Below are 13,090 nucleotides of genomic sequence, written 5' to 3' on the forward strand. Positions count from 1 at the left end.
AAGGCTATCCCTCAAAACATTCTATGTACAGCATCTTTTTCAAAACCCTGACTATAGATCCCCTGACCTCCCTGAACTCTTGGTAAATGGGCATAACATTACAGCTAACAGTCTAAAAAACTCCCAAATTAGGGAATTATTTACTAATGCTTTTTTTCCCTTATAGATCCAATCCAAATTCCATCTCACATCTGTTCTTCGGTGATCAAAAGAAAGAGATCAGAAACAATTACCTAAAACTTCCCATTCCTCCCAAAGCTAAGGAGGTCCACTACAAAATCCTTTCTGGTATTTACCCTTCCAAAGAATTTCTCAGACGTCACTTTGCTATTGATAATAATTCTTGCTCTTTTTGTGATGGGGATATTGAATCACAGAACATTTATTTTATAATTGCATATTCTGTAAAGCCCCGTGGAACGATGTGCACTACTGGCTCTTCCCAAAGATTCCAAATTTATTTGAATTTTCTAAAAATGATATTATCTTTGGTTCTCTAAGAAAAGAAAAGAAGCTTGAAAATGTTCTAAATGTAATAATTATTATGGGCAAATTCTTCATTCACAAATGTCGTTTTCTGAAAACAAAGCCGTCCTTTTTTACTTTTTAATTAGATCTGCTAGAAAACCCCTAAGGTATAACGTCTTTTTTGTTTGTTTGTTTGCTTTGATTCTGTTTGGGGTTTGTTTTTATTTATTTATTAGTTGTTGTTTGTACTTCCTGTTCATTATCTATCTTCTATATGTTGGAATTCAGCCTGTTCTGATACTATTTCATGTTGGGAAAATAGAATCTTTGTAGAGATTGCCATAATTGTTGTACATTTCTGTGCAATTTAAAAAAAAAAAAAAAAAAACAACTTTCTATACTTCCGTGGAACTCATCAGTTTTTTAAAGGGGGGTTATCTCTTGCACTTCACTGTTGTGACATGTGATGAGAAAATGTGACATTATATCTAATCCTCATATTTTTTAGATTTTTTTGTTGCATTGTTCTAAAAAGTCAAAAAGTCCAGACGGTGGATTAAATGTTGACGTATTTTTGACTGTGACACATATCCTCCCTACTAGGGGTTGGCAGTGGTACATTCCAGATGACAGCTCGTTCTGAGCTAGCCTTCATGCCTGAGCATCAGCATACTGTCGGAGCCACGGACAGTGTAGAGTTATTTGAAAACTCGGTGGTATATTTGTGCCATTATAGTCTCGTTTGAAGCTAATATTGGCCAGAATGTCTGCTTTAAAGAAAGGAGACTTGTCACCAAGTGAAAAGGAGTTGTTTGAGGTTATTACTGCAGGTAAGCCGGCTAACGCTAATCCCTGAAAACACAATACAGCAGTTAGCTCTTGTTAGCTCTTTTGAGAAAATGTGACTGAATTAAATAACTGAACCGCAGTTAAAGCCGTGATGCATGTTTGCAGCTCCTTTATTAATAGCAGTTGACTTTAAAATTAGCTGTGTCAAAGCTTGTGAATAGCTGATGTTAGCTCAAAGCTAATCATTCAGGCTAAAATGTAGTCCCACCTCACTAATGCCAACTTGCAGGATAACATGAGTTTTAAACGTGATCTAAGTGGACCGAACTACATGGTAGATTAGAATGATTATGCAGTGTATAAGTTGGACTATGGCAGACTAATTTAGAAGAAAAATCTTAATTTAATATAGTTTAGTAGCTGTAAATCGTAGTGTTGTGTGTACTGAAATAATACTGAGGGGTTTTTTTGTCTTTAGGAAACGTTCAAGAGGCCTCAAGGTTGCTGGGCTGTAAGGATGTTCGAGTCAACTGTTTGGATGAGGTAAAAGAGTATGTCTGATCGCAATATCGAGAAAACAAAACATGCACATGTAACAAAGCACGTTATCTGTCTCGTCTCTTTTACGTATTTCATCGAATGTTGACTTGCAATGATAATTTTTAGTTACGTTTAATTTATATTAACAGCGTATGCTCTAATAATTCTTTTTTGAGTACAAATACTAAATCTGGTGTCATAAATTGACAACTTACTGGACATTTTCAAAAGCTCCTCTCTACCTCGTTTACAAGGGTTAGGGGGGCGGGGGCATCGATTTCGATTATTTCTTGTGTCTTATCCTTGTGACAAAAATCGCATTCATCTCTAATTACGATATAATCATCAGGCCAAAAGGTTCAAATGGTAAAATAATAACTACATCTGAGACACCATCTGTGGTTTCTTCTAAAAAGTAAGTCTTTTCATTTCAGGACTGCAGTTTATTTGTGGAGCACACATGATGAGCTATTTAAGACAAGGTCAAACACGTGTTGCTGAATAAAAGGACAAATTATAAGTCACCACTCTGAAGGACTTTAGAGGACGTTTGTCCTGTCCACCTGTCAGAAGCAGATGGTTGTAGTTTGATGTTTTTTTAACTTTACTGTACCTGTAGCAGATGGTGAAGGTAAGTACAGATAGATAATAAAAACAAGCATTTTAACTGTTTAGAAGCAATTGTAGTAACCTTTTTTTTTTAATCTATTAGTTTTGAATTTTTTTCTGTAAATATTTCCTTATTTCTAATCTTTGCTTAAATGCAATAAATATCAGCAGCTTTTCTTAACTTTTTTGTCTTATCCACAGTATGGGATGACTCCTCTCATGCACGCCGCTTACAAGGGAAAAGCAGACATGTGCAAGTTGTTGCTTCAACACGGTGCAGATGTGAATTGTAATGAGCATGAGCATGGATACACAGCGCTGATGTTTGCTGGCTTGTCAGGTAAAACTTGTGTGTGCGTGTTGGTTTTAATCGTTCCAGCAGTATCACTGAAGAATCAGTTGTTTCTTTATTAAGTGTTGTGACTTTCCTTCTTTTGTGCCTGCAGGAAAGACTGATATCACATGGATGATGCTGGACGCAGGGGCAGAAACAGATGTAGTTAACTCTGTCGGAAGGACTGCTGCACAGATGGCAGCTTTTGTTGGTACGTTTGGAGTAACGGTTAGCTTTTAGGTCTCAGTGGTCTACACATAAAGACAAAAAGACAGAGACAAAACCTTTTTAGTCAGATTTTTTTTTCTTCTTTTTGCATGGAAGAAAAAAAACTAGAGATTGGCATTAGCTTCAGTTTTTTTTATGTATTTCTTTTTCTTAACATCCCTTACCTACCTACTTGACCTACATTAGATACAAATTATTGGAACTGACTGATCTTGGGTATGATCACTTTTTTTGATTATATCACTTCATTTTTTGCTAGCTGGTACATTCCACCATCCGTGCCCTCCATACACACTGAAGAAATCTTAGAATTGCCTTTAGTATTTCTGTTTGACTGGTCATTTGTTGTACATGTGCTAAAACAAATAAACAAACTAATTTGTTCTCTCTTTAGGGCAACATGATTGTGTCACAGTGATCAACAACTTCTTCTCCCGTGCCAGACTAGATTACTACACTAAGCCTCAGGGTTTGGAGAAGGAACCCAAGCTACCACCCAAACTTGCTGGACCTTTGCATAAGGTCATCATGAGCACCAACCTGAACCCTGTCAAGGTAAAGCTTCCCTGGTTTCTAAAAGGTCATGATATAAAAATATATAATTGATGCAGCTATTGTTATTACCCACTGATACAGATTAAAGTGCTGTTGCAGTCTTTTATTTATTCATTTGCAAATATTACTCTGATTTCTTCTGGTTATGGGCATTGTGCAGCAAACTTTCAAATACATTTCGTCACAGAGCAATGGGGTATAGTTAAAAACAGCCAGATACTGGTTTAGCTCTGATTGACTGGTCAACAGCAGGGATGTCCTGTGGTGCACTTGGAGCTATGAACGGAACTGAAAACAGATTTTTACATCACAAATTATGAGCAAAGACATTAAATGTAAACTGCATTTCTTTTACTGAGAAGAACCTCGGTGTTTGGTTTGTTTTCCAGATGGTGATGCTGGTGAAGGAGAATCCTTTACTGGCGGAGGTGGAGGCGCTGGACAAATGTCGCCGTGTGATGGAGCTTATCTGTGAGAAGTGCATCAAGCAGCAGGACATGAACGAGGTGTTGGCCATGAAGATGCACTACATCAGCTGTGTGCTGGGAAAATGTGCCTCCTTCCTCAAAGACCGTGAGGACAAGCTAGATGGTCTCCTTAAGAGGTGTGTGATCTAAAAATGATCTTTGTTAGACCTACGATAATCTAGTGTTTACTTTCTGTGTGTGTGTGTGTGTGTGTGTGTGTGTGTGTGTGTTAAATAAATGTAAAGGTAGCACAGGTTAGAATGTGTTCTTAATTAATTTTTTTAATGCTTCTAAGCAGCTTTTCATGGTAGGGCATTTGTTTTTGTCAGTGTTGTGACCAATATGGATCGTAACAACACTGATGGTGACAGAATTGTTGGTTATTCTACCCACTCTAACACCCAAGCCTGATCCTGAGTGGAGCTATGTCTGTTAAAACCAAAAATTCCAAAATGCAGTGAATTTTATTAGTTATTTTTGAGATGACATCCACTGTACAGTTATAAATACCTCTGATCCTTGTTTTCCAGCTTGCTGAAGGGTCGGGACTCTGATGGTTTCCCCGTGTATCAAGAGAAGTTTATCAGAGAATGCATTCGCAAATTCCCATATTGTGATGCTACTCTGCTGCAGCAGCTGGTGCGGAGTATCGCTCCTGTAGAGATTGTGAGTTTGCAAATCCAACTCACTGGAAAGCTAAATGGATCAAAAGGCTAAATTAAGCGATGTGTGTCTTTTCATGAAAAAAAAAAAAGTCAGAACTTTGTTTTGAATAGGTTTCATTCAAGCTTAATGTATTTTGTAATTAGCTGTGTGTGGTGGTTGATTTGTGTCTTTTTTTTCTTTCTAACATCATTGCAGGGTAACGACCCCACAGCTCTGTCAGTGCTGACTCAGGCCATCACCGGTCAGGTCGGCTTCATGGACGCAGAGTTCTGCACGACCTGTGGAGAGAAGGGAGCCGAGAAGAGATGCTCCATCTGTAAAATGGTGAGCGTCAGAGCTACAACAGATTGTCGGTTTTACCTCAACAATGAAGCCTGTTGTTGTTTCTTTGTTTTAATTTGATGTGAAATTTTTAATTATGACCTTTCCTGAGAGTCCTTTCTTTAACTGAGTGCTTGGATTGTTTACCTTTTTTGACATAAACGGTGTACAAATAAAGTTGTTGTTTTTCTTTCTCACCAGGTGATCTACTGTGGCCAAGCTTGCCAAAAGATGCACTGGTTCACCCACAAGAAAGTTTGCAAGAAGCTCCAAGAGCAGAGAGAGAAACAAGAAGCAGAAGCAGCCAAACTGAGGATGCAACAGAACAAAGGTATTTTCTCCATCAGAGAGTTAAAATAAGTCACACAAAATAGTAACACAAACATTTGTCCCACAGAAGCTACTAAATGTAGCTTCTGTGTTAAATGTTACAAAATGTGTGTAATGACAGTGTTCTAGTAAAGTAGCATCAGTTCCATTTTAAGGTCAATTTAACATCAATATCTGACTTTTTACTTAAAATTGTCTGCTTCAGGATCAGTGTGAATAGAGCCATCATGTTTCAATATTTTTTTTTAATTATTATTTTTTTCTTTAAATTCCACTTTTGAGAAAACCCTTAAAAGCAATTTTCTGCTTATGGATTTACAAAAAAAATTATTTTCAAATTTTAAAAAAAAATATATATTTTTTTTTTACATGCTTAAAAAAATACAATTTTAAAAAGGGAGGCATACAAAATAACATCACTAATTAAGAGCTCATTTGAATTTTCTCCCATATTTAAATAAACTCACAGTAAAAGCATGCTGTGAAAGACTTTATATTAAAATATGATCAGTTTAATATAGAACTTTAACTGACGGTCATCAAGAGTTGATCAGGAATAAAACACAAAGCTGCATGTGATTAAAATAGGTTTGAATGACTTGTCTTGTTTGTCTTTCAGAGGAGAGTAAAGCTGTGCAGGATGCCACAGACTCCATGCAGGAGCTTTCAGTAGACACTAGCAGTGAGGTCACCCCTTCAAACACTGCAGCAGAAACGGAAACATCAGACCCTGCAAGCACCCCAGCTGCTGGCAACTGATGAACATCTGACAGTTGAAGACAATGACCATCTTCTCTAGGGTCTATCCACACACCACAGATAGAGAGCAAACTGGCCATAAGAATAAATGCCAGATAAAGACTCGAAGAAGGACTCATATTTATTAACAATCTAAGACTCTCACCATAACGGAAAGACACATCCGAGGAATGCCGCAGTCTTTGTGTCCTTTTTCTAAGTTAACTTTTCATATGGAATTGTTATAATATCTGAATGTGAACACTGCATAGGCTAAAGTGTTTTTGGTAGACGTCACTGGGAGGGATTAGTAATGGCTCACATCCATTATGGAAAGCAATTCTGCCTTAAACTGTAGCAAACTGTGTGGGAATGAAGTAGCTAATCAGAGTTGTTTCTTTGCAGTTATTTGATGTATTTCTGGGACGTCTTTTGTACTGAAAACATTATGGGAGCTGTGAGTGAAAGGCATGGCTGAAAAATGTTGACCAAAAATGTATATTTTTAAATATAAATAACATCAGTTTATTTTTCGTGAATGATGAGATGTGACTTTAATTCTCAGGATTTTCCAAATTCCGACTAAATGGAAACATTTACTCCAGCATCCACTGTTGAACAAGGACATCATGTCAGGACGTCAAGTGTCAGTTTGTCTTGAAAGATCTCACTGTTGTAATTTTGATGTTCTTTCATTTGTTGTGCACCATGAATTATTAGGGAAGCTGAAGTCAAAATATCAAGTTCAATAAGGCTGTGATTGTTCTGAGAGCTGGTGACTTCAAATACATTAAACAGAGACCAACTTCACTGAAATATGCTGTAGATTTGCATTTTTTAGGTGTATTTATTTATGTTTGTACACTCACTCCTGAAATTATCAGGGTGTGTTTAGTGCAATCGATAGCATGTAAATCCTGTGAAACACACTTGCCCCTTTACTTTTTTTGCACATTACTTTTGTGTTTCCAGCTGTGCGCGATGTGCCCTATTGATTTGTTTCGAGTCTTCCTGAGGGCTTGACAAACATATTCAGCATAGCTTTCCTTTATTGTTCAAAATGGCAATTAACACTTTAAACCTTTACCTATAAACATTAAAAGTTACCAAGATGCATTCTGGGAGTTGACACCTTTTCATAGTTTAGTAAAGACATGTGGAAAATCATTTTGGCATAAGCATAAATGTCAGCGATGGACGAGGAGGGAGAGCGGTTCTGCTAATCAGAAGGTGGTTCGATTTATCCAGTATGCATGCCAAAGTGTCCTTGAGCAAGATACTAAAACTCAAATTCCCCCTAATGCATAGATCTAGGTATGAGTCCATGATGGGGTAAAGACATTCAAGGATTAGAATAATGAGCTGTATTGATGTGCAAATTTGTGAATGGGTGAATTGGAGAAGTTCTTTGAGTGCTGGTATTATTTATCAAGTGTATTACTTTGAGTTTTTTTGGTCAGATTAAAGTGGAAATATGTATTTATGATATATTCTGAGTGACTATAAATCAGTTTTTATTCTGTAATTGTTAGCTTTAACTTTGCTAATTAGGACCAAGCATGAAAACATCGTGCATTTCTGCATCACTAAGTATATATGTGACTCACATTGTTTGTGCTGCTGTAACTTTACTGTATGGTTTCCATTGGTGGTATTTAACATCCAGAAGTGACGCACGTGAAAGAGCATGGAAATATCTTTTACAAGGAATCTGTGGTTCCGAGTATGTTGTCCAGGAAAGAACTGGTTAAAATGCGACGCTTCCTACTGATTTGAAATAAAGTCTGAGTATATCCTGTTCAGCAGACAATAAACCACATTCTCCTGTCCATTAACCCATTAAACTCTCTTGTTTAGTGCACACTTAAGATGACTGTACAAACTGTTACTGCCAGTTTGCATCTATCATTTCATTTTGCATTTTATTCTGTTTGATATTTGTTTTAATTTCTTTTCATCTCTGGGGTCATCTGTGGCTCACTTTGTGTCAAATAACATTTTGGGGGTATTTCGGATTTATTTTTACGGTCATCTTCTTCCTGTGATTGTTATTGGTCTTGGGGGAAATCTTCAGTTGTAGCTTCTTTTTTTTTTGTCTCAATCCTTCACTGTTTTGGTTTACTGGTACTTTAGGCTATTCAAATTTACGTTTGCAGTGCACCTTTTGCTCTATTTTGAACATATCACAGAAATAATGAGAATGGAGGAGAAACTTTGCACTGTGTAATGACTGAATTTGCATAGGAAGTTAGGAAGACTGGCGTCTTCCAAAAGCCACAGACTGGAGGACGCGGTGACAATCCTGACTGTAAATCTGGAACGACGTCTTCCTCTCTGCTGGCTTCACTTCTAATAACACAACAGAGACAGTTCCTGTGTTTGTAATGACAAACCGCGTGTCCGATATGTCAGAACGTTTCAACATCCTTACCTTTTCCATCTAAGATCTGGAGTGAGGGCAGGCGATGGATTACATGTTGGCGATAGCCAAGTTCATGAGAGATGGGATTGAGGAAAAAAGCTGCATTTTAAAATACACAGTATAGTCAAACATCCACATTTGCAGATGGATCTTTAAAGCATGAACAGAATTTCTCAGGCCAGGTTGTTGATCTGTGATGGGTGTGGTTGATGGTTCAGGACTCACTGGCATTTTGGAGCTGCTGCATCCTCCTGAGCTCGTGCATTGTGTCCTCCAACCCTCTGATCAAGTTGTTGTGAAGAAACAGGATTTGCAGGCAGGTCAGATGACTTAGAGCACCTGTGTGGGAGAGAAAGTTTTAAAAAGTCATCACTAGATATGTCTTCTTTTCTAGAACTTTTTCTTCAGGTCCCTACAGCATATCTATATGCACAAATGCGCATGTCGAGGTGAAAAAATTACTTTTAATAATTAAAAATAATTTAAGCATTAATTCCAGCACATTTTAGAGTAAAATGTTTTTTTCACCACTTTATATTCATCTGATTTGTGTAGTAACTTTAAAAAAAATCAAATAACTAATCTAAAAATACATAAGTAAGTATATATGAAAGAAAATAAATTGTTAAATGTTAAATCATTAAAAAGATGGGACTGTGTTATAACAGAGGAAACTATGTATTATTTCAAAATAAAAGTACAAAAGTGTTTGCCACAAATGTGTTGTAGCCTCCCCCAGTATTTCATGGAGTTTCAGAATTTAGCTTAATAAGGACCTTATATACATGATTTTTTCTTGTAATTCAGGTGATGCTCTTTCTTAAAAGAAAGACTGCAGCACTTGTTTCAACACCTAAAAATTAAAGTACCTAACTAAATATGTTGCAAACTGTGAGTAAAAATTGAAAAATATATTATACACATATTTAAAAAAAAATCTGCCATTAGACTTTCTTTTGACCCAGTAAAAATCACGTTTTTTGTGTTTCTTTTTGTTGTTGTTGTTGTTGTTTTTTGTTTGTCTCTTTTTTCATTCAGGGGAGAATGAGAGGTTAACCTGAGACAGACTTGATGTTGTTATTTTGAAGGTAAAGCTCAGTCAAGCAACAGTTGACGGAACGGCAGCTCAGCTCTCTAATCTGTAAGAATTAGAGAGAAATAAATTTAATATTCTGTTCCATCCTGTATGCAAAAAAAAAGCTGTAAGTAGATTACCTTGTTTTTGTTCAGCCACAACGTCCTCAGAAAGTGAAATCTTGATAAATCAGGAACACTGGTGAGTTTTCTGTTTAACACAATACAAACCGTCTAAATAATCTCTGGAAATTTTTCCTCTGTAAGTTAAAGATATACATATATTTTAGAACAGTAAATGCTTTTCTTACTTTGTGGCAAGGCTGAGTTGACAAACATCGCGGTCCCTTCTTATTCCACGCTTCTGGAGAGAGTCTTTGATGACCTGTGGGTAGTAGGAAAAGGAAAAAAAGGGGTAAAACTTACATTCATGGCTGTGAAATGGTTGTGAGTGGTGTTGAGGTTAAAGCCGATTCACCTTGCCCACCTCCATCTTCTGCTATGTTTCCTGACCAAGGCACACCTGTTGCCAGGATACACCTGTTGAAATCACAACAAACACAAAAGTTGCTCTTCTATTTCAAAAAAATGTGTGATTGTGATATGTGATGTTGTTGGTTTTGCTCTCATAGGGCTGTGGGAGATTTACGCACTTTTTGTTCATTTTTGCACAGGTTAAAGAGTTTATGTTTGTAACATCTGCAGGACAGCCAGAGATCCAGCAGAGGGCAATGCTTCACCAGACCTGAGTGGCAAATTCAGTAGAATTCATTTAGGTTAACACAGTACATGTAGCAACCTAAATGATTAGTCAGATTTTTCTATTATCGCCAGCTGCATTTCAGCCACTTAGTGCAGTGATTCACATTTAAGTAACAACAGTTTAAGTCTCCATATGTGGAAAGTCATGTTTAAAGTACTTTTTTCCCATTTACTTTATCTGAAATTTGACTGTTTGTTTTTATTAACGTGCTTGCATGAAGTATGTGTGCAACAAGGATGGCTTTTTGACCCCAGATACTGTTTAGTGTCTGTTAGTCATAAGTAGAAACTGTCTTTTGTGCTCTCAGACAGGTAACTGTTATTTCATGTGACTGGGCATGAAACAGAGCACTAAAACCCATTTGTGAAACTGACAACAGGAAAATTTGCTAAGTTACTTGTTCTACATTTCTTTCTTTGTCATGGCTCATTCGTCTTCACATTGTTGGAAATAGTTTTACTTGCATAAATGTAAAATCAGGCTACACTGTTACATCTTCAACATTACATAAATATTTTAAATAGAAAATATGTCTATGTAAAGTTTTAATAATCATTTTCATTTACAAATATTTACATTATTATTTTATTTAAGTCCTTCATAGACTTCCATACATAAAACTGAAATTATGGCTCTTGAGGAACTTGTGTTTGGTCACATCTATTCTCAATCTAATCTTAATTGACTTAATCACTTTTGATTAATCAAAGTACTGATATACTGTAAATAGCCTCAGCTTGCGGTCAATTTGATGGGTGTTCAATCACATTTCATAATCTTCTTTATCAGTTGGAACAGGCTGATTGTAAAGTGTTTGCATTACAATGAAAACTGTCAGTGGGAAGCATGATGATGACAAGAGTGATACCACTCCCCCTCTTTTGTTTGTATTATACATACAGAAGCTGACTAGCTTTGTTTACCACAAATGCCTGAAATGCGAAAACAGCTTGTTATAAATGGTAACTTAAGACAGCTAGCAGCATTTCTAAAACTCACAAATAACAACACATTTATTTTCCTTACATTGGCGTTTTCTACCTTTCCTTTTCACTATAACATTTCGAAAGTGTAAAAAGCAAACTGGCTAAACTCAGTATTGGATTCCACTACGACACCATGAAATCTTGTTGTTCTAAGCACCTCGGAGGACCTGCCAGTGTTCCTCCATAAATTTCGTTTGTCACATTCTTTTATCTTTTTGTGTAATCCCAGATTATGATGTTGAAATTTAGGGCTGGATCAGGTGACCCTGAATCCTCCATTTCTTACACTGCATTAGGCCTAGGCTGCTGGGAGTTCCCATGATGGACTGAGTGCTCACTCAACTCTTTTCATTTCAACATCATTTCATTTAATCATTAGTTATTATTCATTTCTTGCCGTCTTCCATAGTGTGTGTTTTATGCTGTCTTCCCAGCCGGTCATGGCAGATGACTGCCCCTCCCTGAGCCTGGGTCTTCCGGTTGTTTCTTCCTTTTGAAAGGGAATTTTTTTCTTCCTAGTGTCGCCAAGTGCTTGCTAATAATAACAGTGTAAATACCAGACAAGAGACTACAGGTAAACTCGGGAGATAACAGCAGTGACTGAGACACCAGCCACGGTTTGTTCAGCTTCTGCTGAGAACTTTTCCAAACTGTGTTGCCACATTGACCCTTCCTTCTTGGGTTTGTTCCAGGTGTTGTGCATACCTTTTGTACCCCTCCGGTTGCCCTCGCCTCACCTCTCATTACTGCATACGGGCACTTCCTGGTCATGCACACACTCCTGCTTGTCAATATGCTGTTAACCTGGCCACCTTTCATTTCCCATGAGGGTTGGGGGAAGCGTGTTCCTGCTGCTGAGTTAGAGCGTGTGCAGAGAGGGAGTCGCTCTCACCTTTTTTTTTTCTTTTATATGGTGAGGACACAAAAGGTAGAGCCTATCATGTTTACCCTTCGGCATTCACCCACTCCCATAAGAAGCTCAGAGGGGCGTCAAAGTGTAAATAGTCCTCTGAGAAGAGTTTGCCACGTTGTCCTTTATTTTCTCTCGGAAGTAGAGTGAATGAGCCCCCGGTGTTCCTGTTTGAGGAAAAATAAAAGAGAGAGGAAACAATAACAGAAGCTCAGTGTCAAGCTTAATGACAGAAACCAATCACCTGCGGAAGGGATAGAAAGGAATTACATTTATGCAGGTGTGGTACTACACTGCAAAAACACCACTTATGAATGAAGCTTCCAATTTAATGTCCATCTCCAAAGTCATATTAATCTGTCTTGAGAATTGTATGTAGTCAGTAGCATTGATCATGTTAGAAAATCCTGAAAGGTGTTGAGCAGGCCAGTCAACGTCTTTCTCACAAACTGGGAAAACCATTTCATTATGAACGTTTCTTTCTCTCCTGCACAATTTAATTTTTCTTTTCACTCAAAGTTTTTTCTTACTTTCCTCCCTTATTTTGTCTTGTTTCTTTCCTCCATTGTTTTCTCCTTTTATCTTTCCCATTTCTGTTTTTCCTTACTTTACACACAATTTGTTTTTCTCAAGTCTCTTGATATTCGTTTCATCCTGCTAATGTTTTTTCTATTTGTTTTTCCTTCTTAATTTCCTTTTTCCTTTCCATTTTATCGTTCTTCTTTCTCTTTCCCTTTTGTTTCTGCCTTTCTGCCTTCTTACATTCATTCATTTGCCCATCCTAACCCACTTCTTTCCTAAATTTTTAACAATTCTTATTAATTTTTAAACAAGTTTCGAAAATTTTTATTTTTAACATCGTAGTCCATCTGAGTATCTCTTCCATCTCA

The 13,090-nt window shown here is 37.1% G+C and overlaps 2 protein-coding genes across 2 annotated transcripts; one reads left to right on the top strand and one right to left on the bottom strand.

Annotated features, from left to right (window-relative positions):
- Positions 1-1,078: 1,078 nt before the first annotated feature.
- On the top strand, positions 1,079-6,861 carry ankmy2a (ankyrin repeat and MYND domain containing 2a). Its single transcript, XM_084944725.1, has 10 exons — positions 1,079-1,298; positions 1,736-1,800; positions 2,608-2,746; positions 2,853-2,951; positions 3,363-3,523; positions 3,913-4,127; positions 4,521-4,656; positions 4,852-4,980; positions 5,179-5,308; positions 5,927-6,861. Exons 1-10 carry the CDS (start codon positions 1,232-1,234, stop codon positions 6,064-6,066), a joined length of 1,281 nt encoding a protein of 426 aa, XP_084800851.1. The 5' UTR covers positions 1,079-1,231; the 3' UTR covers positions 6,067-6,861.
- Positions 6,862-6,958: 97 nt separating this feature from the next.
- On the bottom strand, positions 6,959-10,525 carry lrrc72 (leucine rich repeat containing 72). Its single transcript, XM_084944726.1, has 7 exons — positions 10,020-10,525; positions 9,853-9,926; positions 9,683-9,752; positions 9,525-9,606; positions 8,693-8,806; positions 8,477-8,566; positions 6,959-8,394 (listed from the first exon to the last, which is right to left on the bottom strand). The coding sequence occupies exons 1-7, from the start codon at positions 10,032-10,034 to the stop codon at positions 8,294-8,296; spliced, it is 546 nt and encodes a 181-aa protein (XP_084800852.1). The 5' UTR covers positions 10,035-10,525; the 3' UTR covers positions 6,959-8,293.
- Between the last annotated feature and the right edge of the window lie 2,565 nt (positions 10,526-13,090).

The sequence above is a fragment of the Perissodus microlepis genome, chromosome 11 (assembly GCF_051167445.1).
Source record: "Perissodus microlepis isolate ML-2025 ecotype Zambia chromosome 11, ASM5116744v1, whole genome shotgun sequence".
NCBI lineage: Eukaryota > Metazoa > Chordata > Actinopteri > Cichliformes > Cichlidae > Perissodus > Perissodus microlepis.

Coding starts and splice junctions, on each gene's coding strand:
- ankmy2a (XM_084944725.1), top strand. CDS start 1,232: ATGTCTGCTTTAAAGAAAGGAGACTTGTCACCAAGTGAAAAGGAGTTG. Junction 4,657..4,851: donor GTATCGCTCCTGTAGAGATT/GTGAGTTTGCAA, acceptor ACATCATTGCAG/GGTAACGACCCCACAGCTCT. Junction 5,309..5,926: donor GAGGATGCAACAGAACAAAG/GTATTTTCTCCA, acceptor TTTGTCTTTCAG/AGGAGAGTAAAGCTGTGCAG.
- lrrc72 (XM_084944726.1), bottom strand. Junction 9,753..9,852: donor CAACTCAGCCTTGCCACAAA/GTAAGAAAAGCA, acceptor TGTGTTAAACAG/AAAACTCACCAGTGTTCCTG. Junction 9,607..9,682: donor TGTGGCTGAACAAAAACAAG/GTAATCTACTTA, acceptor TAATTCTTACAG/ATTAGAGAGCTGAGCTGCCG.